This window comes from Ischnura elegans, chromosome 10, assembly GCF_921293095.1.
Source record: "Ischnura elegans chromosome 10, ioIscEleg1.1, whole genome shotgun sequence".
In the NCBI taxonomy this organism is placed as follows: Eukaryota; Metazoa; Arthropoda; class Insecta; order Odonata; family Coenagrionidae; genus Ischnura; species Ischnura elegans.
Window position 1 is genome coordinate 98,181,145 of NC_060255.1, and position 13,476 is coordinate 98,194,620.

General features: G+C 39.3%; 1 protein-coding gene across 1 annotated transcript; it reads right to left on the reverse strand.

Moving 5' to 3' along the window:
• Positions 1 to 286: 286 nt before the first annotated feature.
• Positions 287 to 12,527, reverse strand: LOC124166487. The gene is made up of 5 exons (XM_046544017.1): positions 8,508 to 12,527; positions 5,793 to 8,418; positions 3,303 to 3,392; positions 1,854 to 2,895; positions 287 to 687 (listed from the first exon to the last, which is right to left on the reverse strand). The coding sequence occupies exons 2-5, from the start codon at positions 7,566 to 7,568 to the stop codon at positions 287 to 289; spliced, it is 3,309 nt and encodes a 1,102-aa protein (XP_046399973.1). The 5' UTR covers positions 7,569 to 8,418; positions 8,508 to 12,527.
• Between the last annotated feature and the right edge of the window lie 949 nt (positions 12,528 to 13,476).

Here is a 13,476-nt window from a genome sequence, read left to right on the forward strand (position 1 = left end):
TCGTATTATTTATCCAATGATTCGGGACAATGGCATACATATCATTCCTACACTTTTGCTTTCAGCTCGCATTGTTATAAAAGATAACTAAGTGACAGAAAAGAGTGTAAAATTGCTAGAAAGCGAACGATACTTTTTGCGATTCATCTAACTCTTCATCCTAAGTTCATGAGTCCCAACTCTCTCTCTCTCTCTTCCAACTAAGTTCGTAAGTCCCGCACTCCATTAACTTCACTTTTTTTGCACAGCCACTTTGTATAAATACCTGGTCTGTTGGCAGAGTAAGTCACACCACTGAACATCTCTGCAATTCCAAGACTTTGTCGACCGCCGAAACAATGGACACCTTACACGCTGCCTCCATCCAATCCACCTCTGTGCCAGCCACCACCGTGCCAACTGCCTCCTCCAGCTCACCTACCGCCGTGCAAATCACCGCCGAGCCAACCATCTCATTTGACTCATCTATCGTCCAGGATTCGTCCATTGATGCTGTTGCCTCCTCCGACGTCCCAGATTTCTCCATAGATGATTTCAACTCCTCCGATGTTCCAGATTTCTCCATAGATGATTTCAACTCCTCCGATGTTCCAGATTTCTCCACAGATGTTGTTGCCTCCTCTGCCTCCAGTGATAGGAAGGGTTCTCCGTCTGCATCCACGTCAATGGGGCAAATATAGGTAATATCTGTTAATAATGGTAGTGGTGTAAAAATGAGGATACTGGGACAGTCGCCATTTCGGATTTCTCCGCGATCTTGAATTTACCGACGGTGCTGCCATCTACTAAAACAAATGAACAACGAAAATCGAAAAAAAGATGAGTGTGGACAAGTTAAGTGATCAATGAAAGGCATGCGTAACAATAATAATTTTTTAAATTAATAACATCAGTACATTTCACAAGTCTGTTGCAAAATCTCTCACATCCTTAAAAATTTTATTTCCCCCTAAAAGTTCTTGCTGCGTTGGCCATGATGGCACATTTGGAACACTTATTTTTTCATGCAAGACTCGTGACGTCTTAGAGTATGAGTAACTAGAGGAATTCGTTATGGGGGTATCTGTCTTCTCCGGTCTGGGAATAATTATTCATGGAAAAAGTATATATGAAATAGGTTTCCCACAGGTGGACGTAGTACGAGACTTTAATTGGTAGACAACAGAATTGAACAGATATCTGTGGTGAACCTTCTCAAGTAAACAGTTTAATGAAATTGTGGGAAAACTGCTCATCAATAAAACGGGATGGGATAGGGAGGGATCGACAAAGGTTTCTCAGTAATGAATCTTCTACTGAGTGAACTTCATAAATGTAATGCACATGAGACTTAATCGAAAGCATTTTCAATCTCAGAGGGGCATCTTGTTCACAAATACGTTGAATTTCTTAAATAAGTGAGGAAAGAGAGGAAAATAAGTAGGAATATGGGGAAATAAAAGTTTGAAAAACAATTTAATTCGGTATATGTATTGCCCATTTTTCAAATATGACACAGCAAGAATATAAAACAAAGTAAAAAATTTAATTGAATTGAATTGAATTGAAGTCCCAAAACATGTCTAAAGCATCAAAACAAAAATATATCCGCATAAAACTTAACTAAAAAATGCATAAAAATAAAACATGAGAAATGAAATGACATTGAACAGAAATCCCATGAAAAATTAAAACTTCTTCATGTGTAAGCAAAAAATACCAACATTATTCACTCAAAAATAGAAAAATAAAAATGATATTGAAATAGCTGAAAGAATTAAGTTTACTAAAGAGTCCACAAAAACACAACACCAAGCAAAATATATACAGAAAAAACAGACAAATGATCACTTTTTAAATCTTTTTTGCTTTACGCACCTTCTTTCTCACACACACCACATCATCATCACACGCGGGTGTTTTGATGGGGCAAGTAATAACCGATTGAGTCCTTACACCACCAGATGGAGGAGGTGACGGTGTAGCGGACTCGAATCGGCTCCAAACACTTGACGATTGTCGCACTTGTGGGGCTGCGGATGATGTCGGTGGCCACTGAGTCTCCTCCTCCGTCGACCATTGCGAATCGAGGACAGCGATGGATGGTGATCTTGGCTCCGGCGATGGCGAACAGCGTTGTTCATGCGGTGACGACATCGGTGATTCTAAAGCTGGTGATGATGCAGGTGGTGGTGTCAGAGGCTGCGTTTCCGGCGGTAGACTATATGGTGACGCACGCGGTGGCGATGAGGAGGGCTGCGCTGCTGGTCGGGATGGTGATGCAGTTGGTAATGGTGATGCATGCGGACGAGATGCGGGCTGAGGTCGTGGTGGTGTTGTTGCTGCCTGAGGTACTTCAGGCCGGTTCATCTCCGAAATTGGGATGAGCGGAGGTGGGGGTGAAATTGAATCTCCCGACGATAAGTCAAGCGCAGCATCCTCCTCAAACATCGTCATCAGCTCATCCATGAACGCATGGCCCCGAGCAATGTCTTGGGTTAAACCCCAGTAGGATGGTGCTTGGGATATGCTGCTCTCCGTTCGGGCTCCACATGCAGCTACTTGAGCGATCGGTTTGCACATGCAGCACTCATTATGAAATATAGCTTTCACCAGTATGTTAATTTTCAATGCCGTTTCTTTTAGGCGACTTTTAACTTTCTCCAAAAGCAAATTCTTATTGCTGTTCAAAAACATCACAAGGTCTGTATGCCCTCTTTTGCCACTCATCCAATAGGTTTCAAGTCGTCCTTTTACCGCTGATTCAATCTCCACCATTGGAGAAGAAGAAGCACCTCCTCCAACATGTCTGATTGCGTGACGACGATGGACTTCAGACATCTCATGACCGGCTATGTGCCTTGGGTGGTAATACACGTAGCATACCGGACACAACACCATCTCTTCCATTTGTGTCTGGTTGGCATTTGCATTTGAAATGAAATTTTTTGATATGAGAATTAGGCTTTATGCAGAAGAAACCTGAATTTATTTTAGACTTATAAATAAAACAAGATTTAAAGAAATATTTTTTTTCAAAAGTGAAGCAAAATTAGTTTCTCTTTATATTCTGTTACTACAATTTTTTAGGAAAAGCCAATTTAAATTACAAAAATGAATTGTTTTCACAAAATGACAATCGAGTTGTCTTTTCTGGCCAATTTCATTCCTATTCCCCAAGCGTTGGCGTTGAACGCCTCGATTTCTTCGGACGTCAACACGAAGTGCTTGGGGAGGAATACTTTTCCTTTACATCCATCAAAATTGATTTCACATAATATAGTGCTCCCGTATTTAGTTGTACACGGCAATAGCTTCTCCACCTCGTAAGTTTGTCCCTCCTTGAGCTCCTCCTTCTTTAGGTATTTCACCTCCTCTTGTTGGAGAAGAAGCTTGGCCTTGATTGCGTCCATCTGAAGGAGACAAAATAATCGATAATAATGTGCCTTGGGTGGTAATACACGTAGCATACCGGACACAACACCATCTCTTCCATTTGTGTCTGGTTGGCATTTGCATTTGAAATGAAAGTTTTGATATGAGAATTAGGCTTTATGAAGAAGAAACTTGGATTTATTTCAGACTTTTTGTAAATAAAACAAGATTTAAAGAAATATTTTTCAAAAGTGAAACGAAATTAGTTCCTCTTTATTTTTTTTCTGTTACTACAATTTTAGGATGAGTCAATTTTAAATTACAAAGATGAATTGTGTTTCACAAAATGACAATTGAATTGTCTTTTCTGTACAATTTCATTGCAATTCCCCAAGCGTTTGCGTTGAACGCCTCGATTTCTTCGTGTATTAACACGAAGTGCTTGGGGAGGAACAATTTTCTTTTATTTCCTTCAAAAAGGATTTCACAAATAATAGTGCTTCCGTATTTGGTAGTGCAGGAAATCTGTCTCTCCACCTCATAATGCTGCCCTTCTTCGTTCGGTTTCTTATCCTTACTAGTAAGTTCCGTGCTAGGTGGTCTAATAAGTATATTAGTCGGTTTAGTATAATGAGCCTGAAAAAGATGATTCTCGTTGATCCGTCCTCGTTAAAGAAAGAGCGATTAACAGGTAACATCACAAATATTGATGATCCTATGCGTAAGATTTTAACAAGTGACATGGATGACACTGAAAAGTGGCATCATTATCGTCATTCTTATTTAAACGCAGTGAGTGAACGAGGTGGACCCATTTCATATTCTTTCTTAGAAGATTCAGCTGCTAATGACAATGATGAAAAACCATTGAAAACAAGAAGTAGGAGTTTAAAAAGGAAAAAATTACCTCCAAGAGCGGTAGAAAAATTTTGCGAGCTAATGCAAAATTGGTAAACAATGGGAAAAAACGTTGGAAAGAGCGGGAAATATGGAGACTTGTTGGAAAATCTAGAGAGAAAGATAAGCTCCGCGGAGGTGAAGTCAGATGGGTCATCTCCCGAAAGAGATAAAAGATCTGTTCCTATCACCTCGAAGAAAACGAGCAAGAAAACCGAGAAAAATATTCTTTCCTTCTGAAGTTTAACTCCACAAAGCAAAAGTCGTTCGAGGAAAAAAAGTTAACAAAAATGATGATGGGAATTTGAGTAAAACTGATATTAATAATCTCTTGAGTTCAACCTATTCCGATCCTGGAAATCCCGCCAGTTATTCAAGGGAGGGTATAGGAAAAAATCCCGCGAAGCTATGTGAAAAAGTGGTTGGAGGCTCAGGATTCATATACATTACACAGGCCTGTGCGAAAGAAATTTCCAAGGAATAGATACAGTGTCTTATATTGATGATACCTGGCAATGCGATCTGAATGATGTTCAAAGTTTAAAAAAAAACATAACTCAGGATATAAATATCTCCTCACTGTGGTGGATGTATTTTCGAAGTATTCCTGGGTAGAGCCCATCAAAAGTAAGTCGGCCGATGATGTTATTCGAGCTTTTAGAAATATCTTAAAAGATGGCCGAAAGCCTTTGAAAGTTCAGAGCGATAAGGGTAAAGAATTCAATAACGAAAAATTTAAAAACTTCCTTACTTATCTGGGAATTACATTCTACACTACCAACAATCCTGATGTAAAGGCTGCCATAGTGGAAAGAATCAACCGAACGCTAAAAAGTCATATGTATGGCTACTTCACAAAATCTAATTCTCGTTCCTATCTGAATGTGTTACCGAAACTCGTAAATGCTTACAATAATGGAATAATAATTTTCTGAATTTACCAGTAGGAGGTACTTTATTTTCTGAACAAAATGGAAGATCCGAGTGAGTTTCATGTGCACTATCGGGATAATCTATATCAACCTCGAGAAGATATCCTTTAGGATAATCGCCTGAAACGTTTAAATTAAACTCTCGAATTTCCTCTTCGGTAAGCCATCGAAAACCACCACGAGGAAGAGGTTGAGACATTGCCCACCCATACAGATTGTTTGCGTCCAAATACAAAAGGTATCTATTAGGAATTGAAGCATCATATTGCTTCATATATTTATTATTTGCCTTACTGTACGTCTTACAACATTGACTAACACCTCGTATTCCATTTTCTGTCATCAGAAGCATATCGTAATCAGTCATCAACTCAAGAGTCACTCAAGAGTCGTATGCTTTAACATGGCATCAAACGCTAAGCCCGGAGACGTATAATACCATGCTGGGTCAAGTTTATACGTTTCCATGCAAACATCCCTAAAATTTTCGAAAACATCGGATAAAATCATAACATCTGTTTTCAGGTATAGGTCGGAGTGTTCACCGAGAGACTTGCAATTGAATTCAATCCAAATTTTCTGAGCAAACTCATAATCGTCATCGCTTACTGTTTCTCCACTAATGTGACTGTAAAATTTCTCCTTCGGAGGTAAACATTTTTCCTCTAATTTTTCCCAACTATCAACATATTCGTATGGAAAAATTCCTTTCCTCGTAACAAGGTCCAACCTATCTCCATAAACACGTTTTGTATGAATAAATTTTTCTCGGGGGAGATTGTCAGCTAATTTTGATAGTGCCGAAGCCATAAATCGAAAGGTATCCACAAATCGAAAACTGAAATTGTTACCAATACTTTTGCTAAAAGATATATACTTTTCCTCGGAATTCGGAATGCAATGAATATGTTTTTTATCGTAAGCTAAATTCGGTACAATAAAATGAGCATCGTATCCGCTTAGATTATGAAAAAACACTGGGAGAAAATTAGGCATTTTAAACTTTAAATTACATTGTGAATGTAAAGCAGCTCTAAACTTTCCAGTCAAGTGACAATGATCTTGAACGCGATCAGCACCCAATTCTTCTCCACAAAGATGGCAATGCGTAGCGGATTCAAATACCTCTCTTTCCTCTGGCGTTAACGCGTTCATTGGAGCTGCATTTCGATACATATTTTGTACAAGATCGGCTACCTCTCTGCTCCAATTCATGAACACTTTCGCAGCTTCTTTCCCCCGATAAGAAATCGGTTCAAAGTTTAAATTATTCGTACAAATTAGTAAAAAGCAAAAAGACATTATTTCATGTTTTTCTATTGCACACGTATAAGAATGCTCGTCACTTGGACAGCAATGTTGAACCTTAGGAAGTATTGACTCAAAATCGGCTACAACTATTGCTGGAACACGCATTGCACGACCGGTATTTTTAAATTTCAACAATTTTTCATCATCTCTCGGCATAATTATTTTAGAAGGGGCATTTATCATGCAATCTAAACGATGAAGATCAAGCCTTCCCTGCGTTGGAAAATGACAGAAGCAGCGTTTGCAAACGTATAAAGCATTCCTATTCTTCGTAATTTGTGAATGAACCAGTTTATTGAATGACTTTATCCAACAGTAATGGGATTTATTTTCTTCAACTAGATAGAGTACGTCACTATGATCGAATTGTTCCTGATCCACCACTTTTAAAGGATACACGTTATTTTTCTCATCGATGCCAAAAACATTTATTGAAATATTATTTTGCCTTTCAAATTTACTAATATCTTTCAAATTAACCGGATATTTAATACAATCCCAATCATACTTTGTTTCAAAATTTTTATCCTTTAAATATGTTGCGACTCTGGAGCATAAATATCTTGGTGCTGATTCTGCAATAAATTTGGAATAGATCGCACATTTAAAGCAGAATATATCATTATTCTTTACATTAGTTACTGTTTTGGTATTATAAATTTTCTTTGGAAGCTCGATGAAAGTGGATCCACCCAAAGGACGATATTTATTAATTCGCAATTCTAAACCTGAAATTTCATGTGAAGTCCACCCTGATCCCTTTGCCTGATGTTCAGATTTTTCTTTTAGCAATCTTGCAAACTGATGATCTACAATTTCGTCTACATCGTCAGTCTCCAATATTCGAACATTTTCTGTTTTAAACCATCTTTCATCGGAAAGTTCATCTTTTGAAAAAGTACACTTCACCAAAACATTGATTTTTACCGGAGAAGAGTAACTTTCAGATTTAATTTTTTCTATGACCAGCGGCTTGATATTGTTCAGAAATGCAATTAAATCACTTCCCTCATCTAAGCCACTAACCCAGTAAGTCTTTAATGTATTTTTCGCGGCCGATTGAATTTCCACCATTCCTTTTATATTCCCTGCTCCAACTTGTCGTAAAACATGTCTTCGATGAACTTCGGTTCCCTCATGAGAGACTTGGTTTCGGAAATACGTATAGCAAATTTCACATAGTTAATCTTCTCTAGCACTATCGCTAACACTTAAAACATGTCTTCTATGTGCTTCACTTGCTTCGCGAGAAAGTATCACGGAAATACGTGAAACAAATTTCACACAGTTTCTCCATATCTAACGAAAAACCAATTCTCTGCACTATTCAAGTCTTCTTATGCACTGGTATAAAATGTGAAACACACACCTGTATATAAACCGGAGTCTCCACTGGCATGATATCAACAGCAGGAAACCAGAATAGGTTTTTTTAAATCTATTATTCTCTCTCAAAGAAAACACATTGGTCCTTCAACTAAGTATATTTAATTCATACATATTGTTGTGTATTGATATAAATATATAATGATGAAATCTGAAATGACAGAAAGAGAAAACATTAGTTAAAACTGTTAAGACAAAACAATAAAATTAAAATGTAATATTAAAAAAATTATGGGATCGATACCTTATTCTTCTTCGTCAGCTTTTCCCCGTCCCAGACGAGGAAAATTGGTTCTCCCCCCGCGTTCACAGCCTCAATATCCTCTTTTTGAAAGATGTTTCGATATCTTCTGGGGAGGAATATCCTCCCCCGCTGAGATCCGCCCTCAATGAGGGCGGATATCGCCTCCCCATATCTTGTTTCAACCTTTAACAGAGATAATATTCTATATTTAAACCCTGCAACAAGATTTTCCTTCTTCAAATATATCGGTTGCTCAGCGTTCAGTCTTCTAAGCTTGCGTCTTAAATTCTCCATCTGGAAAGAGGAAACAAGACATCATATATATGGATAAAATATAGCGTTAAATATCTTACGCGTGAGGAAAATAACTAAGTTTCACTTACTCTTGATGCTGTTGTGGTTCTGTCTCTCTCTCGATATCCAAATGGAACTGGTGAATGTCTGTCTCTCTCGTTGCCGCCGTCCAAATTGAAGTGGTGAATGTGGAGGAAGATGGAGCACTTTTATGCTCAAGCAGGGGTAGTAGTTTCGTAACAGATAGGGGAAATAACTGGAGGGATTAGTTGATGATCGTAGAATTTTCCTGTCTTTCATCATCACCCTTGAATTAACCCTCATTAAGTGAGGCGATGATCACCTTCCAATACCGATGATACACAGCATGATGCAAGAGTTGTGCAAGTGTCCTCGAGGAGACCACGTGGGATTTAACAGCGGAGAACCACAAAGTGAGGCGGATATGGTAATCGCAGGCTAATGAAACAGGATGAAGCAAGAGTTTTGCAGCTGGTCTCAAGTGACGCACATGTGTAATTTTTCTTCATGAAAGAATGACTAACCTAATGTGAGATGACCTTTCACCGCGGATGACGAAGCATGAAGCAAGACGAGTGACGCAAAAAATCTTCGAAGCGTGAGGAGAGAGCTGTGATATTGCTACATCACTTGGCATGAGAAATGTTTCACAAGTGTCCTCTGAGTAAGATTGAAAGTCAACACATTGAAGCACCATCTGCGTCACTTTGGAAAAACCTGGCATGATGCAAACACAGTCTTCGCAATACCACCCACCCCAAGCATGAGTAACGTTTCACAAGTGTCCTCTGAGAAAGATTGAAAGTCAAAACATTGAAGCACCATCTGCGTCACTTTGGAAAAACCTGGCATGATGCAAACACAGTCTTCGCAATACCCCCCACCCCAAGCATGAGCAACGTTTCACAAGTGTCCTCTGAGTAATATTGAAAGTCAACACATTGCAGCACCATCTGCGTCACTTCGGAAAAACCTAGCATGATGCAAACACAGTCTAGGTAATAGCGAGTCCTTAAGCGATGCACGGCCACATGAAGCAGAGTATATAACTCGAATATTCATTCTGCATTACACATTTAAAATCATGGACAGTCTTTTAGCGCACCCGGTGGGTTCGATTACACTTTGGAAGGAGTTGGAGGAGTATATATTCAGTATAAAAGAAAAGGCGGACGAAGAATTTAAAAAAATACTCCAGAAAGCTGAAACAGATCCAGACCCGAGTGCGATGCACAATATTTGCGATCAATATGAGGCATTTTATGAGAGAGAAGTATTTCACGACTTTAATAATAGAAAGACTGCATTATCTAAACAAAGATGATTATGATTACAATATGAGAATTTACAATTGGTGTGATTACTACTAATCATTCAGCATTTAATCGAAAAAAAATTCTTCTAAGCCCTCGGACGCTCAAGCCCAAGGAATTTTCTCAAATTAGTATTTAAAAAATCATTAATTTAAAGTACAACCCAATCTGCATCACTTCTACGCTGGAGGAATTTCACAACTACTTTCAACGTTAGAATTTATCATTATTATACACATTTCGTGGGGACTCCTTTTTTCACTCGCAAAACAGAAAATCCTTCCCCATAAAAGATTAAAAGACTTGTGGTATTTCGCGCCGGTGACAATAGTGCGTTGGCAAAAAAAGCACCCGTATCCACTAACCTACCTCACATAATGCACTCAGCATTATCCCCAGTCGGAACACATGCCTCGCTGGGAACGTGCTCACTCGAGCGCGACCAGCGGCGCGGAACTAATTGAGCCATTGTTCTCGCTCGCCGACGCCACGGCTGGACGCCACGAACTCTGTTGCCGATATAGTCTCCACGCTGCCGAGGCTAATTTACATTCGCGGAGTTTCTAGCAGAAGGAAAATATATGCGCGCGTCATTCTCGGCTGTTTCAGTACCTATCGCAAAATATTTTCGTCATGAGTACGCTAAGCACTAACATACTGAAATACAAGAAATTAACTGAAAACGCTTACGACTTATACAAGGGTTCAACGGATGCGGCTGGATTTGACCTGAGAAGTGCATTTGACTACACCGTTTTACCGAGAAGTCGTCTGTTAGTAAAAACGGACCTGCAAATTGAACTCCCATGCGGATGCTATGGACGGGTGGCCCCGAGATCTGGATTGGCTTTAAAATATGGAATAGACATATCTGGTGGCGTGATTGATAGGGATTATCGCGTTACCTCGGAATTATAATTTTTAATAACAGTTGCGATGAATTTAAAATTAATTCCGGTGATCGAGTCGCACAATTGATTTGTGAAGTGATTTTATATCCCAAGGTGGAAAAAGTGAACAGTATGAGTGAAACTGAGCGGGGATCGAAGGGATTAGGTTCAAGTGGAGTAAACTGAAGCTGGATTTGAAACAATTGGAATGAATATTTTTTCAATTGTAATTTAATTTGCTGTAATTAGGAATAAGAAAATAAAAATTAATAATATGAAAAGATATGTAATTTTTTATATAAAAACGTCCCAAAACCCTAAAATGAATTTAATGATATGCGAAAAAAGGTTAAGAAATGTCAACAATTTCCCCGCTCTCGTTGTAAATAAAAGCTTCACCGAAGCTGAACACTTGACGGGAGGCCACGTGCAATGCTATCGCACTAGCCACGTCGGCTACGGTCCATATTACCCACCATGAGCGCCCAGTTCCCACGGGATCATAATATGTTCCCGCGGGAAGACCGAATTGCTCGCTAGTCGCGATCAATTCCTCCGCATGTGTGGCAATTCGTCCGAAACCACTAGCAAAAGTAGCACAGTGTACGTAAGTTGCGAGAATGCAGTGGCCTCGTCAATCGTCTGCTCCGGGTCCGCCATGACAATTCCGAACTCTTCCGTAATCCCCAAGTCCATCTCGGGCAGATCTTCCGCAGGTATCTCGATGGGCTGTGGGGGAATATTCATTCCAATAAGTTCCTCCTCCATCACATCCGGCTGATTTTCATCGCTCGGAAATCTTCCGTCCGGAATTTCGATAGGTATTCTGGAATGATCCAATGGGGCCATTTTTGGTATAATGAGGATGTTGAAAAAGAGATATAAAATCACTAGCACAGCAAAACCGACTTCACTCGTCAGCGATACTCGGAAAAATGACGATAATTTTGTCTGCTGTATCCTCCAAGGCTGGAGTGGTAGAGGTGGGAGGATTTGACGTCGATTCCGAGCGAATGCTATGGGTGACCTTCCAGCGGAATACGAAGCAAGCATTCGGCGGGAAAAAAGTTGCATTTCACAATCCGCTTGCATGCGAGCCGACGTCATTCGAGCATGGGCTCATTTCTTACGCAGAAATGTTACCAATCCTAGAAGCGGTCGTTGAATGAGCGACGGCACTTTACGCGTTCAGCGAAGCCGAATGCAATTTCTTCTCTGAATGAACAAAACGCACTTTCATATGTTTGGAAAAAGAACTGCATTGTCCCCCTCCAGAAATTTGTTCTTTCCCATCGCTCTGCTGCCTTAATCCATGCCATAAGTTACGTAATAGTAATTGTGCCTTGAGAAATGCTCACTCTCTCGCTCAGTGGATGCGGTGCAACCTTTTGAGTGCTGACGTCAACCCCTGTCATTCCTATGCCTGCTCATCCGTCTCACTTCCTACTTAAATGGTGATGATGTAACACGATCGAAAGAAGGATGAGAAATGAGGAAGGGTGGTTGTATAAATGCATCCAGAGGACCGCTGCTTCAGTCATTGAATCCCATCCACGGACGCCATGCGTAAACTCCAGACTGTGCCTTAGGACTATCCGAAGTTTTAGCGGGACGGAAAATGAATTCGAATTGATACGAATCAGTGAATTGTTGAAAGAATATTTTCCGCATCTATTTGAGGAGTTCATGCGAATAGATGTCGATTCAGAATTTCGTGAGCCTAATCCAAATGCTCTTGCTGAATTCGCGTATTTACTTTCGAGGGGAAAAACGCATTCTAATGTAATCTTTCGAAGGTATTTCACACTCTTCGAGTATTTATGTATAAACTTTTAAAAACTGAAACTCCTTGTTACATTTTCCAGCCTTACATAGATAACTTAATGAAAAAAAGAAGATTAACAAGAAATAAAAATAAATTAATTGTACCTATTCATAAAACAACCATGTACCAAAATTCATTTTATATTAATTCATGCCATGTATGGAATTCGATTCCCCAAGAATTAAAAAATATCTCAGGATTCAATAATTTCAAAAAGTCTTTGTTTTCTTTTTATTTTTATGATAACTGAATTTATATAAGCGTCTGCAACTTGCAATTTTTGGTTTGTATGTTTTTTGTATGGTTTTTGATTTTGTTTCATGTTATTGGAAATCTGTATAAAGGTGGTTGTTTGAGTTGGTTGGTTTAGTGTTTGATGATTTCTTCTTTTTTTTATGTTAACCTTCTCAGTCTGAGTGTTTATAATTATGTATTTATTTAGGCTCCAAAGGAAAGGATTCCTAGAGCCAATAAAGTTTATTTATTTATTTATTTATTTATTATTTCAGCTTGAGAGATCTTCAACCGATAGATGCGGGAATGGTTATATTATTAAGAGGAACAGTTCCGATTCGTATGAAGTATAGATATTTTTTACGGGAGAAGAAGGATGGACGACGCGTAACATTATGTCCATTTTCTTCTTTCCAATGATGGACGAATGTAGGGACCTAAAGAGCTTTTTTTAAATATTCAAAGTAGTGGGGATTTGGGGAGTCTGGGACACGGTCAAATTAAACGTTCCCTTTCACTCCTAGTGAATTCCAGACACGTGCCGCACCCATAGCTTTTCCCACTCGAGTTGGATATGTTCCCATTGGCAGTTACCAAGGTCTTAACACGTGCGGTTGCAACGTGACTCCTCCCACTCCCGCATATAAATGACTCCCGAGTGATTATTACCTCAGTCAACGTTAACATGGCCTCCAGATCCGTCATACTGCAAAGAGATCCCGAAGCCTCCGTGAAGTACATCAATCTCCGGGTGGAGAAGCAGCCAGATCCGGAT

Bases quoted from the DNA above. Each gene is read 5' to 3' on its own strand.
- LOC124166487 (XM_046544017.1), bottom strand. From the start codon at position 7,568: ATGGTGGAAATTCAATCGGCCGCGAAAAATACATTAAAGACTTACTGG. The intron at 2,896-3,302 runs GTGGAGAAGCTA...AATGCCAACCAG, and splicing joins AGGAGGGACAAACTTACGAG to ACACAAATGGAAGAGATGGT. The intron at 688-1,853 runs GTAAAGCAAAAA...CATTATTAACAG, and splicing joins GTGTGTGAGAAAGAAGGTGC to ATATTACCTATATTTGCCCC.